Raw genomic sequence first — 18,361 nt, 5'->3', positions numbered from 1 at the left:
TTACCAATGAAGAGAGCAAAACTTGAATAGACGGAGAGGGAGCGAGCCCCACAAGGCTAATAACTACAGCGAAGCTTCGGAGACTTGGCTTTCAGCTCCGGAAAGGCAATGAATGGAGGCGGGGCCACGCCCCGAAAAGACGTCACCACGTAACCGGATCCTGATTGGATCGCGAGAGGCTTGACTCGAGCTCTGCGAACGTTTTCTTGGCCAATAGAGTGCTGGCGCGCGCCCGCGCTCTTCGGAAAGTTCTAAGTACTCGCTCCGCTCGGGGCGGGTTTGTGACGTCAGGTCCAGAGGTGGGGCCATCGACTTTCACTTTGGCGCCTGTTTCGAAGAGCCGCTTTGCAAACATCAAACGGTTTTTAAGGAGACTCGGAAGGATGGCGGCCGGGAAGGGACAAGAAGGCCAGGTAGGTGACCCTTGAAATAGCGCTTCGTGGCGATCATGGGCAAGGGATGCGTGTGCCCAAGCGACGAGCCCGGCCTCGGTTCTCTTTGGGGTTCTTTCTATTCTTCAGGAGACCAGAGATTTGGCTGGGCTGAGCCGAACGAACTGTAGTAGGTCCAAGATTAACATCCAGCGAAATGGAGCCTCTGTGTTCAGAGGCAGTGTACCGCTAAATGACACTCGCTTAGGGGTTACGGTGAGCGGCTTTCATGACCAGTTTAAAGGCCCTCAGGGTAGGACTGTGGGTAACAGGGCGCTGAACTACATGGATCCAACATGGCTTTGCTTCCAGAGGTTTAAAAAGGAAACGTTACGGAAATATGATATCAAACTCTTATTCAACGTTTAGGATTGGGTGGGGGAGAATATAACCACCACCGCAACTGTGCTTTTATTCTGCTCTTCTTGTCATATTACTGCCCCACTCAGAGCTGTGAACAAAGTCTTACAATAACAATGAATAGCAAATTATAACAATTACGTCAAATAACAAAGTATTATTGTCCCCACAATACAGCTGCGGCTGAGAGCAGTGGCTTACCCAAGGCCACCTGCTGAGCTCATGGCAGTAGTGGGATTCGAACCAGTGAACTGCTGCATTAGCAGCTCAGTTACTTAACTACTATGGTGCACCAGCCAAGTTGTTCTAAAAATAAGGTTGCCTTTCAGGCCTGCCACTCCCACCCCCCATAAAAGTCAGGAATAAATTTTAGAAATAATAATCCAATAGCAGCCATCCTGTAGGGCACTTGTGCTGCACCTTAAGTCCAAGCCAGGAGATTTTGCCATCATCATGTCTTGGGGAGCTTTTGCCTCCAGTTTACAGAATCAGGGAGCAAGCATCAGCAATGGCACTGGAAAGACAGGCCAGAGTCCACCAGGCTTCACTCTCTGCTTTCTGTTCAGGAGCATCAGAAACTCCTGCCGGTCCTGCCTGTGGCAATGTTTCCCCAGATTGGTCACCTGTGAATGAAACAGGGATTTTGTATGTGAGAGAGTGAGGAAGCCTTCAAAAACAAAACCACCCAGGCAGCAATCTGAAATAGAACTGCCTCCGAATCTCTCATCTCAATTTACTGGTTTAACATGTTTGAGCTGAGGCCAATTTAAATGTGAAGCTGACCTCATGGAACATGGCATAGGAGTATTCCACCGACTGTGTGCGCACATGCGCTGTCAAATCATAGCCAACTTATGGCAACTACACTGGGTTTTCATGGCAAGGTGGTTTGCCATCGCCTACCTCTGCATTGCCTACCTCTGCATAGCAAACCTGGCCTTCCTTGGTGGTCTCCCACCCAAATACTGACCAGGGCTAGCCCTGCTTAGTTTCCAAGATCTGATGAAATTAGGCTACCTGGACCATCCAGGTACACTCCTACACAGAATGGCTCTGAGCTGGCCTAATGGCATCAAGTCCTGCAAGTGTTTGGTGCAGTCACCATCTAGTTTATAAGACTGAATTTTATTTGGACAACTTCAACTGTGGACATTATGAGTGGCCAGCTTTGTTAGGAGATAGGTTCATGTAATATTTTCCTTTTGGCTTGCCTTTTTAAAATTATAAATGTGCAGTCAGTAAGGTAAGTTAAAATTATGTTTTTGTGGATTTCTTTTCCATTTCAGGAGATGGCAGAGGATACCCAGGGAGTGGCCAAGATAAATTTTCCATTTCCATATACACCATATCCCATTCAAGAAGAATTCATGGCTAAACTTTATCAGGTCTTGGAGGCTGGAAATATTGGTATATTTGAGAGCCCAACCGGGACAGTAAGTCTATATAAGTTCCATGGGGCAGAAGGAAGAAACATTGTGTAATCCAGAAGAAGGCCTGTAGAACTGGGCCTGGTTCACATATGTGGGAGAATGAGGTACTCCATTCCTACGGTGCATGAATGGATTGTGCCACTTCAGGCGGCAAGGGGTGGATTCCAGCTTTGAATGTTCCTTTGTGTGGAAAATTCCATGCAAATACTAAATTAGCACAGCATGGAGTGAGGTTCTATTCTTTGCTTGCAGGGCTGTTTTTTTGTTTGCAGAGAATTTTTAATAGAGGGGAGAATTCAACATGTGATATGATCCCAGCATGTGATGCATGATCTTCCATCTGGTACAGTCCACTCTACCACCTCATTCTCTTGAATGTACAAGCCAGACTCGGTGGCAGCCAAAGAGGAGGGTAAAGGGAGGGGAGAGACAGTGCTGGGTTTGTCATTTGGTTATATGTCTGGGAGCAACTGTTGAAGCCTTTGTGTCTAGCCAACTGGCAGATACCTTATTAAAAAGTTATTGGGAACGTTTGTGGTATGGAAAAGTTGTTTGCCATTTGTCTATCTTCAGAATAAAGTAGTTCCCTTTTAATAAAGGATCATTATTTCTAGGGAAAATCTTTGAGCCTTATTTGTGGCGCCCTCACATGGCTCCGAGATTTTGAAGAAAAAAAGAGACAAGAAGAAGCCCGGCTGCTGGCAACTGAACTTAGAGGAAAGGATACAACAGAGCAGTCTGAGAAGAGCAGGAGAGAGTTTGCGGACAGTCAAGTGTCATCCGCAGAGCCAGACTGGATCACCCAGTTTGTGCTGAAGAAGGAAGAGCGAGAAACAGCCCACAGACTGAAGGTAAAAATGAGTATAGCAAGATCATTCTTGAACCACGAGGAAATGTAGGGTATGTATAAATAAATAAATATTCTAGCAGGTGAAATTCAGTGATACAAGTCAAAAAGGGTGTGTTGCAACACTTTCGCCATTTATTTACCACCTTTTCCCTTCTTTGGACAAGCCTCTCCCCCTTGAATAAGCACATGCTGTACGTCAAATATAGCATAATCGTGTGAAGATGGAGCCGATCCAGCCACTCTGCTCAGCAAAGTTTAGAGCCTTTCTCCAGCCCAAGAAGACTTCCTCAAAAAGGAAGAGCTGCTTAAGCTGAAGGAAGGTTCCTTGGGCTGGAGGAAAGCTGAGCAGAATACACCCCAATATTTAGAACTCCAAGCCAGAGAGAAAGGATGCTGTCCCCATATGTGTGTTGAAAGACTCAAAACTTGTGGCAGTGCTTCTGTACCCATAAAAAACAGGAGGGCTGTCCCTCATGAAGCAAGGAATATAGAAAACAAACCACTCCAAACAACCCCAAAGTAGCAGGTGTAACCAAATATTTCATACAATGCACTGCATGTTTTGAGGCAGTCCTTTCCTTATTCCAATTTTTTAAAGTTTTTTTTTCCTGAGAGATATCACTTTGCTTAAAGATCAGTTAAGATACTTGTTTAACTGGAGTTAAGGGTGGATATATAGCTTCTGCCACGATGAACAGCATCGGCAAAGAAAGTACGTGGTTGTCGCCCCTGTTCCTTTGATGCTTGCATGTCCCTGGTAAACATTAAGCCAATAATCTGTACCAGCTCACTTGAACCACTTGGTGAATTCTCTGTCTAGTACATTGGTATCTGATCCTTCCTCCAGAGAGCTCAGGGCAGTGTGTATTGTTGTCCATTCTTTTTATCCCCACAGGATAGAGTAGGCTGAAAGAGATTAATGGTTACACAGGAAAGAGTGAAGATTTGAACCTGGGTTTCCCAAATCTAGTTTGACCCTATCCGCTACCCCTACACGGGTTTTTCAGATAAGGAATAAGAAGTGGGAAAACCTATAACATTTTAAATAGTATGTCTGGAGTCGTTTGCCAAAGATTCTCTACCACCTGGGTGCAAACTGTGTTTCTTTAGCACACACTAAAAAAATCTAGCGGCAACAACAAGGACTAGAAACACGTGTAAACATTTAAGACAGGCTAAAAGTGGCATTTGGCAGGGAGGGGGTATAATATGCCTGGAAATCACAATGGGTGTAAAAGCTGCATTGCTGCTCCAGTTCAGTTTCCAGGACTTCATTGGTTAATCTTTAATTACTGTTGCTTTATTATAGGAAGAACAGATCAGGCGGAAGAAGCGAGAAGAACGGCTAGAACAAATTCGCCACAATGTGCAGCTGAAATATGCATCTAAAAGAAGGGTGAGCTGTCTCAGTCTCAGAGGCATTTTTGTAACTCTCTAAATTCCCAGTTGTAGTTGCTGGAATTTTACAGTGCTCAGTTTTGCCTAGAACTAGGGTCTTGGAAATCTGATTCTCAGTTCATCATTTAGCCAGCCCCATTTATTGTGGGCATATCATAAAAACCACAATAAAAACTGTAAACAAACACTAAGTTTCATCCAACCAGCTTTTTCACAGCTGAAAAAGGGAAGATGCATGTCCCTTTTGACTACCAAAAAGATTATGCAAAAGTCATGTTTGGACTGAGACTGCAGTAAGTTGGGGCTCGGGTGAGATGGAGTGAAAAAGCAGGATGTCTCAAACCTGGTATTATCCAACCCAGGACCAAAGCTGGAAGTAATCAAGTATAGGCCTGCTGTCAAGAATTTCCATGGTTATTCTGAGACCTGAGAGTTGATCTAGTTTAGCATTCTTTTTTTCTGTCTCTGTGGAGGATCCATTGAGGTCAGTGTCTTGCTAGTTGGTAGATGAACTGAAGCACCTGTGCACATGTTCTGAGGACTGAATGCACTTAGACAGGTAACTTATTTGCAGGGTTCCAGTCGTGTTTCTGGGTCTTGTAACTGGACAGCTTGTAACTGATAAGGTCTTTTTCACATCTGCCTTCATTGTAATTACTTAAGTACGGCTTCTTGGAGAGGTTGCCTGCTGCTGGAATCACAGGCTTTACGGAGGTTTTCTGAGTGCTGGATCTTGGACAGTGGATGGGAGCAGCAGCCTGGGCTGCTCATAAGGTTTTGTGCCTCATAGAGTGGTAAGTTTATTGGCTTAGGATGAATGAAGGATGCATTGTACTGATTTCAGAGGGCGGAGGAAGAAGAGATGGAGCATCTGCTCCAGCTCAGCAAAGACATCTTGTCGAAGCAGGGTGAATCGGGTGGTTCGGAGCCACTGGATCAGATGGAAGAAGATCTGATTCTTGCAGAATATGAGAGTGACGAGGAGAAGAAAGTAGGTAGCAGGTAAGAATGGGAGTCCTGTGCTTAATTGATAAGGTGTGTCTTCCCTTAAAGTTTTTTTTTAAATGTTGCAGCAGCATCTCCCTTGATGTAGAATATCGAGCATCAATTGGGCTAGATCGTGGTCAGAATTCTTTGCTCTTTTTCTTCTTTCTCTCTTAGACTAAGTGAAGAAGATGATGATGATCTTGAGGAAGAGCATGTAACTAAGGTAAGGTCTCAAGGAATGACTTCTTTCCGCTCTAACCTGCACAAATGTGAGGTTAGGGTTCTCTAAGAGCAGCATTGCAAAATCATATGCAGGGAAATGCCCTAAGATGGGTGGGTGATTTCCTCACTTTTCCCCCTTTGGCCACATTTATGGATTGTTATAACTCCCTGGCTCTCAAGGGTTGGAGTGTATAAAACCTAGAACTGAAACTGGAGAGAGAGAGAAGAAATAAAACTAGCTGCCTTGTTAGTTAAGAGAGTATGCAGAGTTCTAGAAGGAAAGCCTAAGAATAGCATTCTGCAGACAGACAAAGAAAAGCCCCTTTAGAAAGGAGGTTTGTCCCTGTAGTCCTCTGTAGCTCGAGCCTGCTTCCCCCTGCAGGATATTTTCTCTTCTTCTTTGTATGCAAGACACTGCTTACTCCAACATACATATGTTCAGTTGAATGCATTCTGTTGAAATCTAGAAAACAATAGTTAATTCTTCAACCCAGCCTAAAAGCCAAGTACGGGTGACAAGTTCTTGCTTAGGTTTTGGAGAATATTCAGGAGCCAGATTTCAGGAAGTTTCTAGGAAGCTGTCTCTGTTGGGTGGCCGCTCCAAATGCCTTTCTGTCCCCACTGCCCATGTTGCTCATGGAGCCCAATTCCTGAATTGCTTTAGCAGCCAGTCTGCCCCAGAATGAATGGCCGAGAACAGCTTTGGCTCTCCCGCTGCATTTCTTTTTCTCTCTTTCCCAGATCTACTACTGCAGCCGAACGCATTCCCAGCTGGCCCAGTTTGTGCACGAGGTTCAGAAAAGCCCCTTTGGCAAGGAAACCAGGCTAGTGTCCTTGGGATCTAGGCAGGTACACTGCTTTGTGACATTCCACAACATTTACTTTATTTATATTCCACTTTTTCTCCCCAATGGAGAGCCAAAGTGGCTTACGTCATTCTCTTTTCCTCCATTTTTTTCCTTTGCAAGAACCCTGTGAGGTAGGTTAGGCTAAGAATATGTGATGGTTCAAGGTCACTTAACAAGCATCTACTGTCAGGGTGGGAATTCAATTCCTAGAGCCTAGCCTGATGCTCTAACCATTACACAGCACTGCCTCTGCTGCTTCTTAAAGTGGAATTGGATGGGACACTGAACAAGGTATTGCACCCCAGACCAGCATCTGGGCACACAGTTCTTCTTCCTTTCCCTGTAATATCAGGGAGCTGTGTTGTCATGTTATGTACAATCACGCACGTGCAGCAGCCAATGGTGTGGAGCAGGGCTAGGGAACTGAATGCTACCGTGAGTTCATCTCGATTCCACCCTTGCAGCTCCACACTTAGAAATGTATTTACTTCATTTATCACCTGCTTTTATCGTTGAAACTCGAGGCAGATTGCAAAACAACTCAGTCATATAGCATCGGACATCTAATAAAGGATGCAATAGTGCTAGGTTTACAGAATTAGAAAACAACGCAAACAGAAAATGGTCTAAGGCAAGACACATTGTAAACAACCTAGAGAGTAGATTACAAAGGTAGAAGACAGTGCACTAAAACAAGACAAGAGAGACAATAAATATCGCAGTAGACTACAATCCAGCTCCCTTATAAAAAACTCTCCTGCACTCTTGCATTATACTGCAATTCCAATCCTTTTATGAAAATTCCTTCCTGAACATCTCTTATTTTGCACATTCTTTGGAAAGACAGAAGTGAGGGAGCCACCACAGAGAATGCTCGTGAATGGCATAAGCTGCTGTGACACTTGAGAGTTCAAGCAATCGTTTTCATAATGAAATGCCAGCAAAAGGATAGATAACGGAGTCATTTTTGTTGCTGCTTCTTATTTGCTCTTATACATTCCGGGATGCAAACTTGAACTTTATTTCAAAAGAAGGGAATTCGGTATGCTGGGAATCCAAATTCTGTGCCAGAGATCAGTTTCCCAGGACTGGGAACTGCTTATTCAACATCTGCAGTGCCACAGCCTTCCTCTTGGCTTTGTGCATTTGTAAACATGGATGGCACTTCAGAACACATGTGTTCTGTCCGGCCCATTCTGAGTCCCCATGGGAGGGAACGCACTTAAATATGCCTTAGTTTCCCGGTCTCTGCTTTTGTGCATCTTTCTCAGAACCTGTGTGTGAACGAGGAGGTGCGACGGCTGGGAGCTGTTCAGCTTATCAATGATCGTTGCATGGAGATGCAGAAGAATAAACATGGTATGATGGAGTTTGAGTCTACTCATTGACAGCAGCTCTTCTGGGTCGCAGGTTTACATTTATCTGATCCTTTTTTAATTGGAGATGCTGAGCAGCCAACCTCTGGGACCTTTATGTGCAATGTAAATGTTCTACTACGGTCCTCATCTTCACATCCATGGGGGCTACATCTGCTCACATTCTTCTGTTCCCCAAATCCTCCTTTCCACCCTTGCCTGTCTGAATTCAGGTCAGGAGCTCCAAATCTTAGTTGGGGGGCAAGATCCTAGTGTAGATTTGACTTTTTAAAATGGTAGGTGCATGCACAGGGCACTTCCAGATAAGTAAAAGGTAGGGCCCTTATCACAACCTGCTTGTGTATGTGCAATATTTGATGTTGCTCGGTATGTAAATATTTGTGCTTTTTTTGGTCTGGGGCTCCCATAGCCTTTTCCCTCTGAATTGTTTGCCTTCAGAGAAGAAGAGCATGGGAGAGGAGGCAGAGAGGAAGAAGAGATGCCTGAGCCAAGCAGCGTGTCCGTTTTACTCATACGAGCACATGCAGTTTCTTCGGGATGAGGTTTTGGTGGAGGTGAAGGATATCGAGCAGCTGGTGACTTTGGGGAAGGAAGCCAAAGCCTGTCCGTACTACGGAAGCCGCTTTGCCATTCCAGCTGCTCAGGTAGCCCCAGTGCTGGAAGGAAATGGGTCTCTAGCAATTGAAAAATATGTTCTTGAAATTATCTGTTAAGCAACACTTAAAATACTCATCCGAGACAGAGCTCTAAAATGACTCAAAATCTACACATTGAGATTGCATGTTTGAATTTAAATAAGTAAGGTCAAAAGAGCTGAGACTGAAGCGCTTATCTGTTCGGGGCTGTTTGGGTTCTGGGCGTGTTGTAATAGAGAGAGAGTATTAAACAACAAGTGAGTGCCAGTGAGTTGAATCCTATGGATCTGCCAGCAGAGCATTCCCCTAATGGAAGAGACTTTTTGCACCAGAAGAAAGCACCTCTTTTAGCAGAACAGGCCCTCAAGGCCCACCATGTCCTCAGTGGTTCAGAAAGGCACCTGCATGGAGACTCCAGTGATACCCACATTTAATCATCTGCCTGAATCAGTTACATTTAGTTGGCCGTGTTTCTGTAATTGGCTTCGGAACAAATCTGTTGGTGTTTACTATTTAGAGTGATCTTCCCAACCCTGCAGATTCTTCAAACCTTTTCAGATTTGAGACCCAACAGGTGGCAGCATAAGATCCACTAAGCGGCAAACAGGTGATGGGAAAAGAAGCCCAAGTTAGAGAGGCTGCTTATGCAAAAGACAAATCCTTTCCTCTGCTGAGCAGCCTCAGCTACCAGCCACAGCATGCGCCCAAAATGAGGCAGGGGGGTGGAGAGCAGTGGTTCCCAACCTTTTTGGCATCGTGACCCACAAGTCCAAATTTATAGTGTATGGTGACCCATTCGGGGCTGGCCCAAGAGATTGAGAAAGGGGCAGGGTGCGGTTGAGGAGATGTGAGAAGATGGCGGGTGTCGGCCAAGAGGTGGGTGGCAAGTGGTTGTGTGCAATACATCTCGCAGAGCAGTAAGAAGACACGGAAATACTGCAGGAGGTTAAGCAAGAGGTTGAGCTGCTAAGGAGCAGTGCCAAGGCAGGGCCGATGCTTGCACTGGCCACTTTCTCTCTTCCTCTCCATGCGCTGAGCAGCTCCTGCTCACTCTCCAGCTCCCCCCCCCTTCCTTCCACCTATGGTAGTAAAGGTACTAGTTGCCAGGCAGCTCGTTCCCATTCGTTATTATTGCAAAGGGGGATGGCAAGGTGAGAAGCTAGAAATGAAAGAGGAGAGAGAGAGAAGGGCGCAAAGGGCAGGAGCCACCATTAGGGATGGTTTTTACTTTCAGAGGCTTTGCGACCCACTTTCAGAGCCAGACCTGCAGTCTGGGAAACCCTGGTATAGAGCCCTCCCTCTACTCATGTGCATTGGCAGCCGGTCCAAGCCAAATACGGCTCCTCTGTAGGCGCTTGCACCCCTGACCTAGATGGCCCAGGCTGACCCAATCTTGTCAGATCTTGGAAGACTAAGCAGGATCACCCCTGGTTAGTACTTGGATGGGAGACCACCAAGGAAGTCCATGCAGAGTCAGGCAATGGCAGACCAGCTCTGAAGTCTCTTGAAAATCCCATAAGGGGTCGCCATAAGTCAGCTGCATTTTGATGGTGTGTGCGCACGCATGCACGCACACGCCCTAGCTTGAAGACCACTGTTGTAGAGGAAAAGGGGCTGGCTAGCTGCTGCTTCCTGCTTTGCATGTCTTTCTTGGGAGGCATTTTCACACATTATATTCCAAAGGCACATCATAGTGCTCATTAGGAAGCCAGGACTGACTGAGAGCTCCATTGAGCACACTTTCAGAGGCCACTTTGTCCCTGCTTGTTCATACTCAAGCTTACATCTGAAAACCCTTAATGTATGAAGTGTCCCTCATTCCCCTTTGTACCAGGAATCTCTTCATTTAACAGGTAATACAAAATTTGACAGATTTTTCTTTGTCCTTTGTACAGGAAGGGAGAGGAAACGCTTTCAGGAGCTCAGCAGGGCAGTTACCTGGCAGATCAGCCCTCTCTTTCCCCCAATTCTGTTTAACCAAAAAGGACTGAGAGGACCAAGTAGTTAACCACCCCCATTCTGGCATTAAAGTTCTGCAAAGGACCCCCAGAACAGCCCCCGCCCCTTATTAAGTAAGCGGGGAGGAGGTGCATAAATCCAGCACTGGCTGGCTTTAATTTAATTCAGAATCTCAGTAGTCAAGGAAACGAAACCCCAACTAAGAGGGGTGCAGTGGGCTACAGGAAAAGTTGCAAGGGGAACAGTGAGTCTCGGCATACCTTTCGAGTCATTATGTATGCCACACGTGAAGGGTAAAGGGGCGGTGCATGAAGTTCAGTACAGATGAGAGAGAAATTCAAAAGAATAAAGAGAAAAATCCTGACGTGGCTTGTTACGTTGTTCTCTAGCTGGGGGGGCTTACATTTCAGTCAGTCTCGACAGTTCGGCTTGTCTTGGGTCCCCGCGCAGGCAACACCTGGTGCTCTGCATAAGCCCCCCCAAGTGCACGTGGCTGAGGTTGGGGATGCTGCCTTGATGGGCAGTTGGCATTTCCCCTCAGACTGGAAAGGGGGCCACTTAATGCTGCCCTGGGTTTTTGGGGAGGAGGAAGGTGGGGAATTCGCCTCCCTCCGCAGGCAACAAGATGGCAACATCCTTCTCCATTAAGCTGGCGGAGGCTGAAGCAAGGATGTTGGTGGGGATGCTGGATCAAGATGGGTAGCTATGTTAGTCTGTCCGTAGCAGTAGAAAAGAGCAAGAGTCCAGGAGCACCTGTAAGACTAACAAAATTTGTGGGAAGGTATGAGCTTTCATGAGTCACAGCTCACTTCTTCAGACAGGGGCTGCTATAAGCTTCTGGGGAGCTTACTTCATGAAGGAGAAGGTATACAAAGCAGGGAAAATAAGACCCAAATGGGAAAAATTACCATGAGCACGAGGGGTTCACGACTCTCGTAAAGTCTGTTTCTCTCCTGCAGCTGGTCGTGTTGCCTTATCAAATGCTTCTGCATGAAGCCACCAGAAACGCATCCGGGATCAAACTGAAAGATCAAGTGGTGATCATTGACGAAGCCCACAACCTCGTAGACACCATCAGCTGCATTTACAGTGCTCAGGTTAGCGGTTCTCAGGTGAGTCAGGCTGGGCAGTCTCTGCTGTGATACTCTGCCAGGAAACCTTTAGATTGACAAGGGTTTTTTTTGCAAACTGCCTTAATACCAATTTTTTGTTTCCATCGTAGCTGTGCTGTGCCCATTCCCAGCTCTTACAATACATGGAACGGTACAGGTGAGGATATTCCCAGCTAATTTGTGATTCCCAAAGAGCCTTTTCCATGAGGAAGGGTGCTAGCAGTAATGCACGTTGGAGGTGCAAAGGTACCTTAGTATTGCTGTGAGTCTTTCGGTCTCCTGGAACGGGGAGAAGCAGAAGATCCATAGTAATAAAACAGAGGACTTAGTATGTCTTTTATCATGATTAACTTCAGAATTCTCCCTTTAAAAAAGCAGCTGTTAACTCTGTTTCCTAGATTGCCTTGCTTCAATGTTAAGACTTTCCAAACTACATTTTCCCATGTTTGCTTTTATTAAACCAGTTATTTACTAAATGCTGCTTTTAATTTAAATGTTTTAAAAATCCATTTTAAGTGTGTTTATAGTCTTCATTAGTTGCATAGACACTCCCAGAGGAATAAATTGGGATATTGTCACTTGTCTGATTTAAAAACACTTGGTTTTTTTGCACCAAATTGAAAATGTCATGTGAAGACATGCTGTAGTCGATCCAACTCTAGAAAGTGGGTCTGTGTTATTTTCCGCAAATTGTGGTAATGATGCGAGAGTTATCCTTCGGACAGTGTAGCAGAGGTGTGGTGGCCATTTTTCTGTGGCTTCATCCTGTGGTACTGTGATAAGATTTAAAGGCCTGCCACCATGTGGGCTGCATCATCTGTGTGTATTCTTCCAGATCTTGATTGGGCAATGGATGTCTGCAGGGCTTTTTTTCTGGGAAAAGAGGTTATGGAACTCAGTGGTGGAACTCAAGACCGCACAATGATGTCACTTTGGGTCAGCTGGAACAAGGGGGGAGTTTTTTAAAGTTTAAATTGCCCTTGGCGAAAATGGTCACATGGCCGATGGCCCCGCCCCCTGATCTCCAAACAGGGCAATCTAAATTCCCTTCTGTCTGGAGATCAGGGGGCGGGACCACTGGCCATGTGACCATTTTCAAGAGGTGTCGGAACTCCGTTCCACCACGTTCCAGCTGAAAAAAAGCCCTGAATGTCTGGGAAAGATCAATACATGCTTGGTTCTTAAATAGTTTATAGCAATGTCATCTATCTACCATTCATCCTGTCCTTTCCTCCAAAAAGCCGTTCCGTGTTCTGGCCCCACAAAAACCCTGTGAAGTAGGCGAGGTTGAGTGTGTGTGTGTGTGTGTGAGAGAGATTGGCCCAGGGTCATCCAGTTTGCTTCTTGGCTTTGAACCAGTTTCACCCAGCTGTTAACCCATCTGGGATGAAGCCATCAGAAATGGTTATCGTGTGTTGCTGCCTAAAGATTGGGGTACTTGACTAAGGCCACCTGGTGGGGCAGGGTTTGAATTGGGAACTGCCTGGTTCATAGCTCATACTCTTTGCAAGTTTCCTGTGTCTTTTAGCAGTAAGTTCTAATCTAAGTGGAAACACACATAATGAAGATGGTATCACACTAGTAATATTTGGCTGCGTAGGACATTATTTATAACTCTCCTAATGTGGCCTTGCAATTCTCCCCCCCCCCCCTCCCAAAATAGGGAAGAATTCTCTTCTGGGCATTGTTTGACTGTGTGTCATGGTCCTCTTTCATAGGAAACGCCTGAAAGCAAAGAACCTGATGTACATTAAGCAGATCCTGTTCTTGCTGGAGAAGTTTGTAACTGTTCTTGGAGGTAAGGGAGAGTTTAGGTCGGCTAAATTCCACCTGGTTGGGAACAGATCGCTGCTGTTCTTAGCACCCCCCTTTCCCCCAGAGGTACCCCATTCATTTTGAGCTCCAAGCAAAATCACGTTCTGAGATTTAGGTAAGAGGGTGCAATTCAGTCTCTCCTCTTGTTTGGGCTGTAGAGACATCCATTGTTCTGGGAGCCTCTGCATTTCCCTGACGGAGCAAGGCAGATCAGTGGATTCCAGAGATGCAGACCTGGGCAAGAACAGAAGGGAAGGATTCTTACTACCTAACCCTGTTACTCAACCCCTTCCCCATCCTAGCCCTACTCTGAACACCACCTTCTTCAGGATCTCCCTTAATTCTTCTCACCTTCAATTATTAACTAACTGGCTGGACATACAGTGGGAAATAACCCCTTGGAGTTACAGAGGCAAAGAAAAGTGACAGGACAGCTCAGGTCCTGAGCTACCTAAGTGGGGGATCCCAAGAAGCTCAGATACAGAAACGGAGACTTACATTGGGTGTTACTTTTTACACCCTCAGGAGAGGATCAAGTTCCAAACAAACTGACATGTCCCAATGGTCCTTCCCTGTTTTTGATCAGAGAGCTTCGCTTCCTGGAAATTCTGGCAAATGGCTCTCTTAAGCTTTTGGCAAATTTGGTATAGTGTGGCAACAACTGTGTAGGTAGGCTTTTTCAATTAGCTTTGGTATTGTGGTTTTCCTCTCTTTCTGCAGCAACTCACCCTGCCTTTTTGCCCCCTCTACGCCACCCTATTTTATTGACTCCTCCCCTCCTTTGATCATGTGACCACACCCATTCCTTACAAGCCTTTCTTTGCCAGACTTGGGCTCCTTCTGTTTTCTAGGCATTTCCTAAAGAGAAGATCCTCTTTTTAAAGAGGGAAACAAAACTTTCTTTTCAGGGGAGAAATATTGCTTGCTTGGGATATATTTCATACAAGCATGTCAACATTACCCATCTAATGCAATGTAACGACTACCCATTTAATGTAATCCATTGAGAATTAGCTTGTTGAGAAAAATGTTTTAGGCGCGATGCAATAGACATTTCAATTAGAGAAGCACATTAGAATCTGTAGTTAGTGAAGACAGTGTATCCCTGAGCAGGCGCATGAAAAGCAGCCTGTCTAAAGACCACATCAGTAGTCAAGATGCCATTGGCTGCAGCCAGTTGTGGAACCTCTGGTTGGACACCACGAGTGTAACCCTAAATAAGGTTACTCTGCATTCCCACTAAATTCATGCTCATAGAAACATCATTCCTAGTTAAGCTAGCTATACTTATTGTGGCAATTATCTTTATTTAACTGCTTTCAGTTTCCTCCTAGGACTGAATTCTTCCTTTAAATTTCTTTGGAAAACAGAGCCTTATTTCAGAATAGCTAATTCAAGTGAGAACAATAAATCCTTTCTCTGCTCTTCTATATTCAACAGGAAATGTGACACAAAACCCAAATACTCAGAGCATTCCCCAAGCAGGTAGGTTGTGTCTCTGCGATTGCCTCGGGTGTGTAAAATGGCACCGTTTGGCTGGGAACTCTTTATCATGTACAAATGTGCCCCCATGCGCACATCTCTGCCTTTGCTTGGCGTTTTATGCCTGGCCTTTCTTCTCTTTTAGGGACTCAGTTGAAATCTATCAATGACTTTCTCTTCCAGTGTGAGATTGACAATATCAATCTCTTCAAGGTAAGGAGCTTCGTGGCTTGTGCTGAGGTCTAGAGTTGCACTCCTAGAACGAGTTGCAGTCCTAGAACGTCATACCTGGGCCCTGAATGGTGTCTTTTTGTCAGATGCTATCTTGCGAGATTTGTGCTTACCTCTTTTTTAACTAATAAAGATGGATGGAATGTTAAACTCTGGATGTTAGCTGGCTTATTTATGTATGTTTTACTTCATTTATACTCCACCTTTCCCTCCAGTGGGGATCTGAAGCGGCTTCCACCGTTCCCCTCTCCTCCATTTTATCCTCACAACGACCCTGTGAGGTAGGTTAGGCTGAGTGTGTGTGACTGATACAAAGTCACCCAACAAACTTCCTTGGCAGAGTAGAGATTTGAATCTGGGTCTCTTAGATCCTAGTCCAGCACTGTAACCACTACACAAAACTGGCTATCATTGCCTGGGTCACCAGTTCTTCAGGAAACTTCTGGATGTTTCAGCCACGCTTCGTTGCTGATAATCTAGGGTAATGCACAAGAACTGTGAACTCTATTAGAGGAGAAAATGTATCCATTGTTTCTACCAGAGGTCCTTCAGTCCCACCAGAGTCGGAGACCTTCCCAGCTTGCCATGTTTTTATACCTTTTTGTTATTCCTGTTGGATTCAAACCTCTTGCTTGCTGGTGAAAAAAGGAGGAGGTCACCAGAAAGGGTATCCTGGGAATTACGGGATCTGCATGGACAAAAGGCACACGGATGGGGGTCGTGGTCTGGTGGGGAATTAAGGGAGATTGGCAGCATCGAGCCGATCGTGTCTTTCTGTCATCTCTCTCTTGTGTGTGACAGTGTGTGTCCATTTGAAAAGGAGGCTAGAGTCAGCTCTCGCTCACCCGTGGAGGAAATGGGAGGTTGAAGCAATGTGCACTCCACCAAGTTAGGGATGTTTGTGTTGGCCATTGTGGAACAAAGTAGAAGGGCTTCTTCCTCTAGAAGAGGCTCTACTTGGGCATGTGCTCAGCAGTGGCAGAGAGAGAGCTCACACCGGAACGTACTTGAATCCCTGGAGGCACGGCCAGCTTCTGCCTCCTAAAAGTCTCACTTTGAATCTAACCCCAGACCATGAATGCACCTTACCCCCATTCCTGGGCAGGTTAGTGGAGGGTGGGAAGATGAGACAGCCCTGCCAAGACGGAAATGGAGTTCAGCATGATTGTGGGGAAGAGCCTTTCAGTGCCTGTTCTCTCTCCTTCGAACAGGTTCAGCGCTACTGTGAGAGGAGCCTCATCAGCAGAAAGGTATTGCTCTTACTGCCTTGTACCAAGCTAAGCGGATCTTGCGGTCAAGGGAGATGGGCAAAGAATTGTCTCGAGTGGTGAAGCTCTGTCTCGTGTCTACTAGAAACCCTGCTTGGCTGCCTCCGCCCCCTTTGTAGATCTCAGCAGATGTTGCTGCAGCATTTTCGAATCTCTCTCTGCAACCTTGAAGGCTGAAACCCATTTTAGTCATCTTTGAAAACAGTAGCAGTGAGCCTTAAGATACAGCCAGTACAGATCTTTCGGCACTGGGGTGATAATGATCCCTGTATCCCACCCCTGACAATGCCCTGGTTGCTGCATTTCAAATGAGGTGAAGTTTCCAAACTGTTTTCAAGGGAAGCCCCACACAAAGCGCATTACAAGCTGGTAATTCCTGGGCTGGTTACAAAAATGGTCCTAGCCAATCAGGGATCATGTAGTTGGCAAGAAGACATAAGTGAGGGCAATCAAACCTTATTTAGGGCAATGCTTCCAGAACAGGGTGAACACTTTGCTCCCATTTCTTACCAGTTCCTGATACTGATTAAAATGTTTATGAAAATATCCCTCCTGTTTTAGTTCAGGCCTGTTTATACATCTCTGCTGAAGGGGTCTGGGCCCATTTGATTAATCCTGAGTGTTGCCAGCAAGGCTTGTAGTCTCCCCCAAGAGCTGTCTGGTCTCTGATGTTGCTGTGACGGATAGCTTCTAAAAAGCTGCGAGATTGTCTGTCAGTCTGGGCAAGGAGAAGAAGGGTCAGGTCTGGCTTGGGAAATCCCACTGGTTTTGTATAAGAGACTGATAAGCTAAGAAAGAGTTATGGGCAGTGCTTAATTTGTGCTCATGTGGCCAAGACCAAGTTCGCTCTTTACAGCTTCTGTCCCTTTTGCTTTTGACAGCTGTTTGGGTTTGTGGAAAGACACGAAGCCTCTGGAGCTCTGAAGATTAGGCCAGAAGAACAGAAGATGGCTGGCCTGCAGAACTTCCTGCAAACGTTGACTGGGAAGCCAAGAAAGGAAGGTGAGCGAGACCCAGGAGCCATGACCTGGAAGGAAGCAGGCCGTAAGAGGCAGGAAAAAGATAGTTGCTTCCAGTCTGATAACTTCTTAATGGACGCAGGAAGTTTGCATATATGGAGCTTCCCCTGCCCAGCTGTGCTGGCCGTTCATTTCAATGAAAGAACATGTGGGCATGCAAACAAAAAACACCCCTGGGCAAAACGTAGCTTTATATCTTTCCTCCCGTGTCCTTTTTCTTGTGAGCGACATTGAGATGTGGCCCAAGTAGCGTGGGTTTTTTGTGCTGTGGCTGAAAACAGTCTTCTGACTTCAGTACTGCTGGACTCACCAGGGACTAGGCTCTCCATCTGAATGTAGCCTTTGATTGACAGGCAGTCCACAGAGCTCCCCTGAAGAGGCTGAAGATGGCCCGCCCAAGATGGCATCTCCTCTGATGCACATTGAGGGCTTCCTGGCTGCACTCACCACTGCCAATCAAGATGGGAGAGTCATTCTCACCAGGCAAGGTACTCTGTATGCTGATGGCATTGTCTGAAGAAAGACTTCCATGGGTTACTTAAGCTTCGGGGGTGACGTTTGTCCCGGAGCCAGGAGTGAGTCGAGCTCTTTCTATTTTAGGGCTTGGCGGCTTCTTAGAGAAGTATTATCTAATAATGCTCTTACATGCTTCCAGAACATTGAAAAGTTCTAGGGGCAGCTCCTAGAACTCCCATTGCCGAGCCCCTCTGGCGTCATTTTATTACATCCTTCCATTTCCCTTCTTGGAAAGTTTCTTGCATTGCGAACAACAATGTTCTCTCTCTTTCCCAGGCACTTTAGCTCAGAGCAGCCTGAGGTTCCTCTTGTTGAACCCAGCGGTACATTTTGCCAAGGTGTTGAAGGAGTGTCGGGCTGTGATCATCGCGGGTGGCACCATGCAGCCGGTGAGCAGCGTCTCTCTTAAGCTTTGGTTGAGT

The 18,361-nt window shown here is 45.9% G+C and overlaps 1 protein-coding gene across 1 annotated transcript in view; it reads left to right on the top strand.

Annotated features, from left to right (window-relative positions):
• Positions 1 to 350: 350 nt before the first annotated feature.
• DDX11 (DEAD/H-box helicase 11) overlaps positions 351 to 18,361 on the top strand; it is a 31,055-nt gene continuing 13,044 nt past the window's right edge. Inside the window, exons 1-18 of the mRNA XM_054988385.1 lie at positions 351 to 413; positions 2,078 to 2,224; positions 2,836 to 3,072; positions 4,381 to 4,467; positions 5,314 to 5,471; positions 5,631 to 5,679; positions 6,420 to 6,527; positions 7,798 to 7,885; positions 8,341 to 8,546; positions 11,456 to 11,608; positions 11,719 to 11,765; positions 13,327 to 13,406; positions 14,864 to 14,908; positions 15,051 to 15,118; positions 16,348 to 16,386; positions 17,286 to 17,406; positions 17,777 to 17,911; positions 18,216 to 18,328. Of these exons, the coding sequence (XP_054844360.1) occupies positions 384 to 413; positions 2,078 to 2,224; positions 2,836 to 3,072; positions 4,381 to 4,467; positions 5,314 to 5,471; positions 5,631 to 5,679; positions 6,420 to 6,527; positions 7,798 to 7,885; positions 8,341 to 8,546; positions 11,456 to 11,608; positions 11,719 to 11,765; positions 13,327 to 13,406; positions 14,864 to 14,908; positions 15,051 to 15,118; positions 16,348 to 16,386; positions 17,286 to 17,406; positions 17,777 to 17,911; positions 18,216 to 18,328 (1,911 nt within the window). The 5' untranslated portion in view covers positions 351 to 383. The remainder of the gene's footprint in view (positions 414 to 2,077; positions 2,225 to 2,835; positions 3,073 to 4,380; positions 4,468 to 5,313; positions 5,472 to 5,630; positions 5,680 to 6,419; positions 6,528 to 7,797; positions 7,886 to 8,340; positions 8,547 to 11,455; positions 11,609 to 11,718; positions 11,766 to 13,326; positions 13,407 to 14,863; positions 14,909 to 15,050; positions 15,119 to 16,347; positions 16,387 to 17,285; positions 17,407 to 17,776; positions 17,912 to 18,215; positions 18,329 to 18,361) is intronic.

This window comes from Eublepharis macularius, chromosome 9 (assembly GCF_028583425.1).
Source record: "Eublepharis macularius isolate TG4126 chromosome 9, MPM_Emac_v1.0, whole genome shotgun sequence".
NCBI classification, from domain to species: domain Eukaryota; kingdom Metazoa; phylum Chordata; class Lepidosauria; order Squamata; family Eublepharidae; genus Eublepharis; species Eublepharis macularius.
Note: the sequence above shows the minus strand (reverse complement) of the source record. Positions and strands in the feature narration are given on the sequence as shown.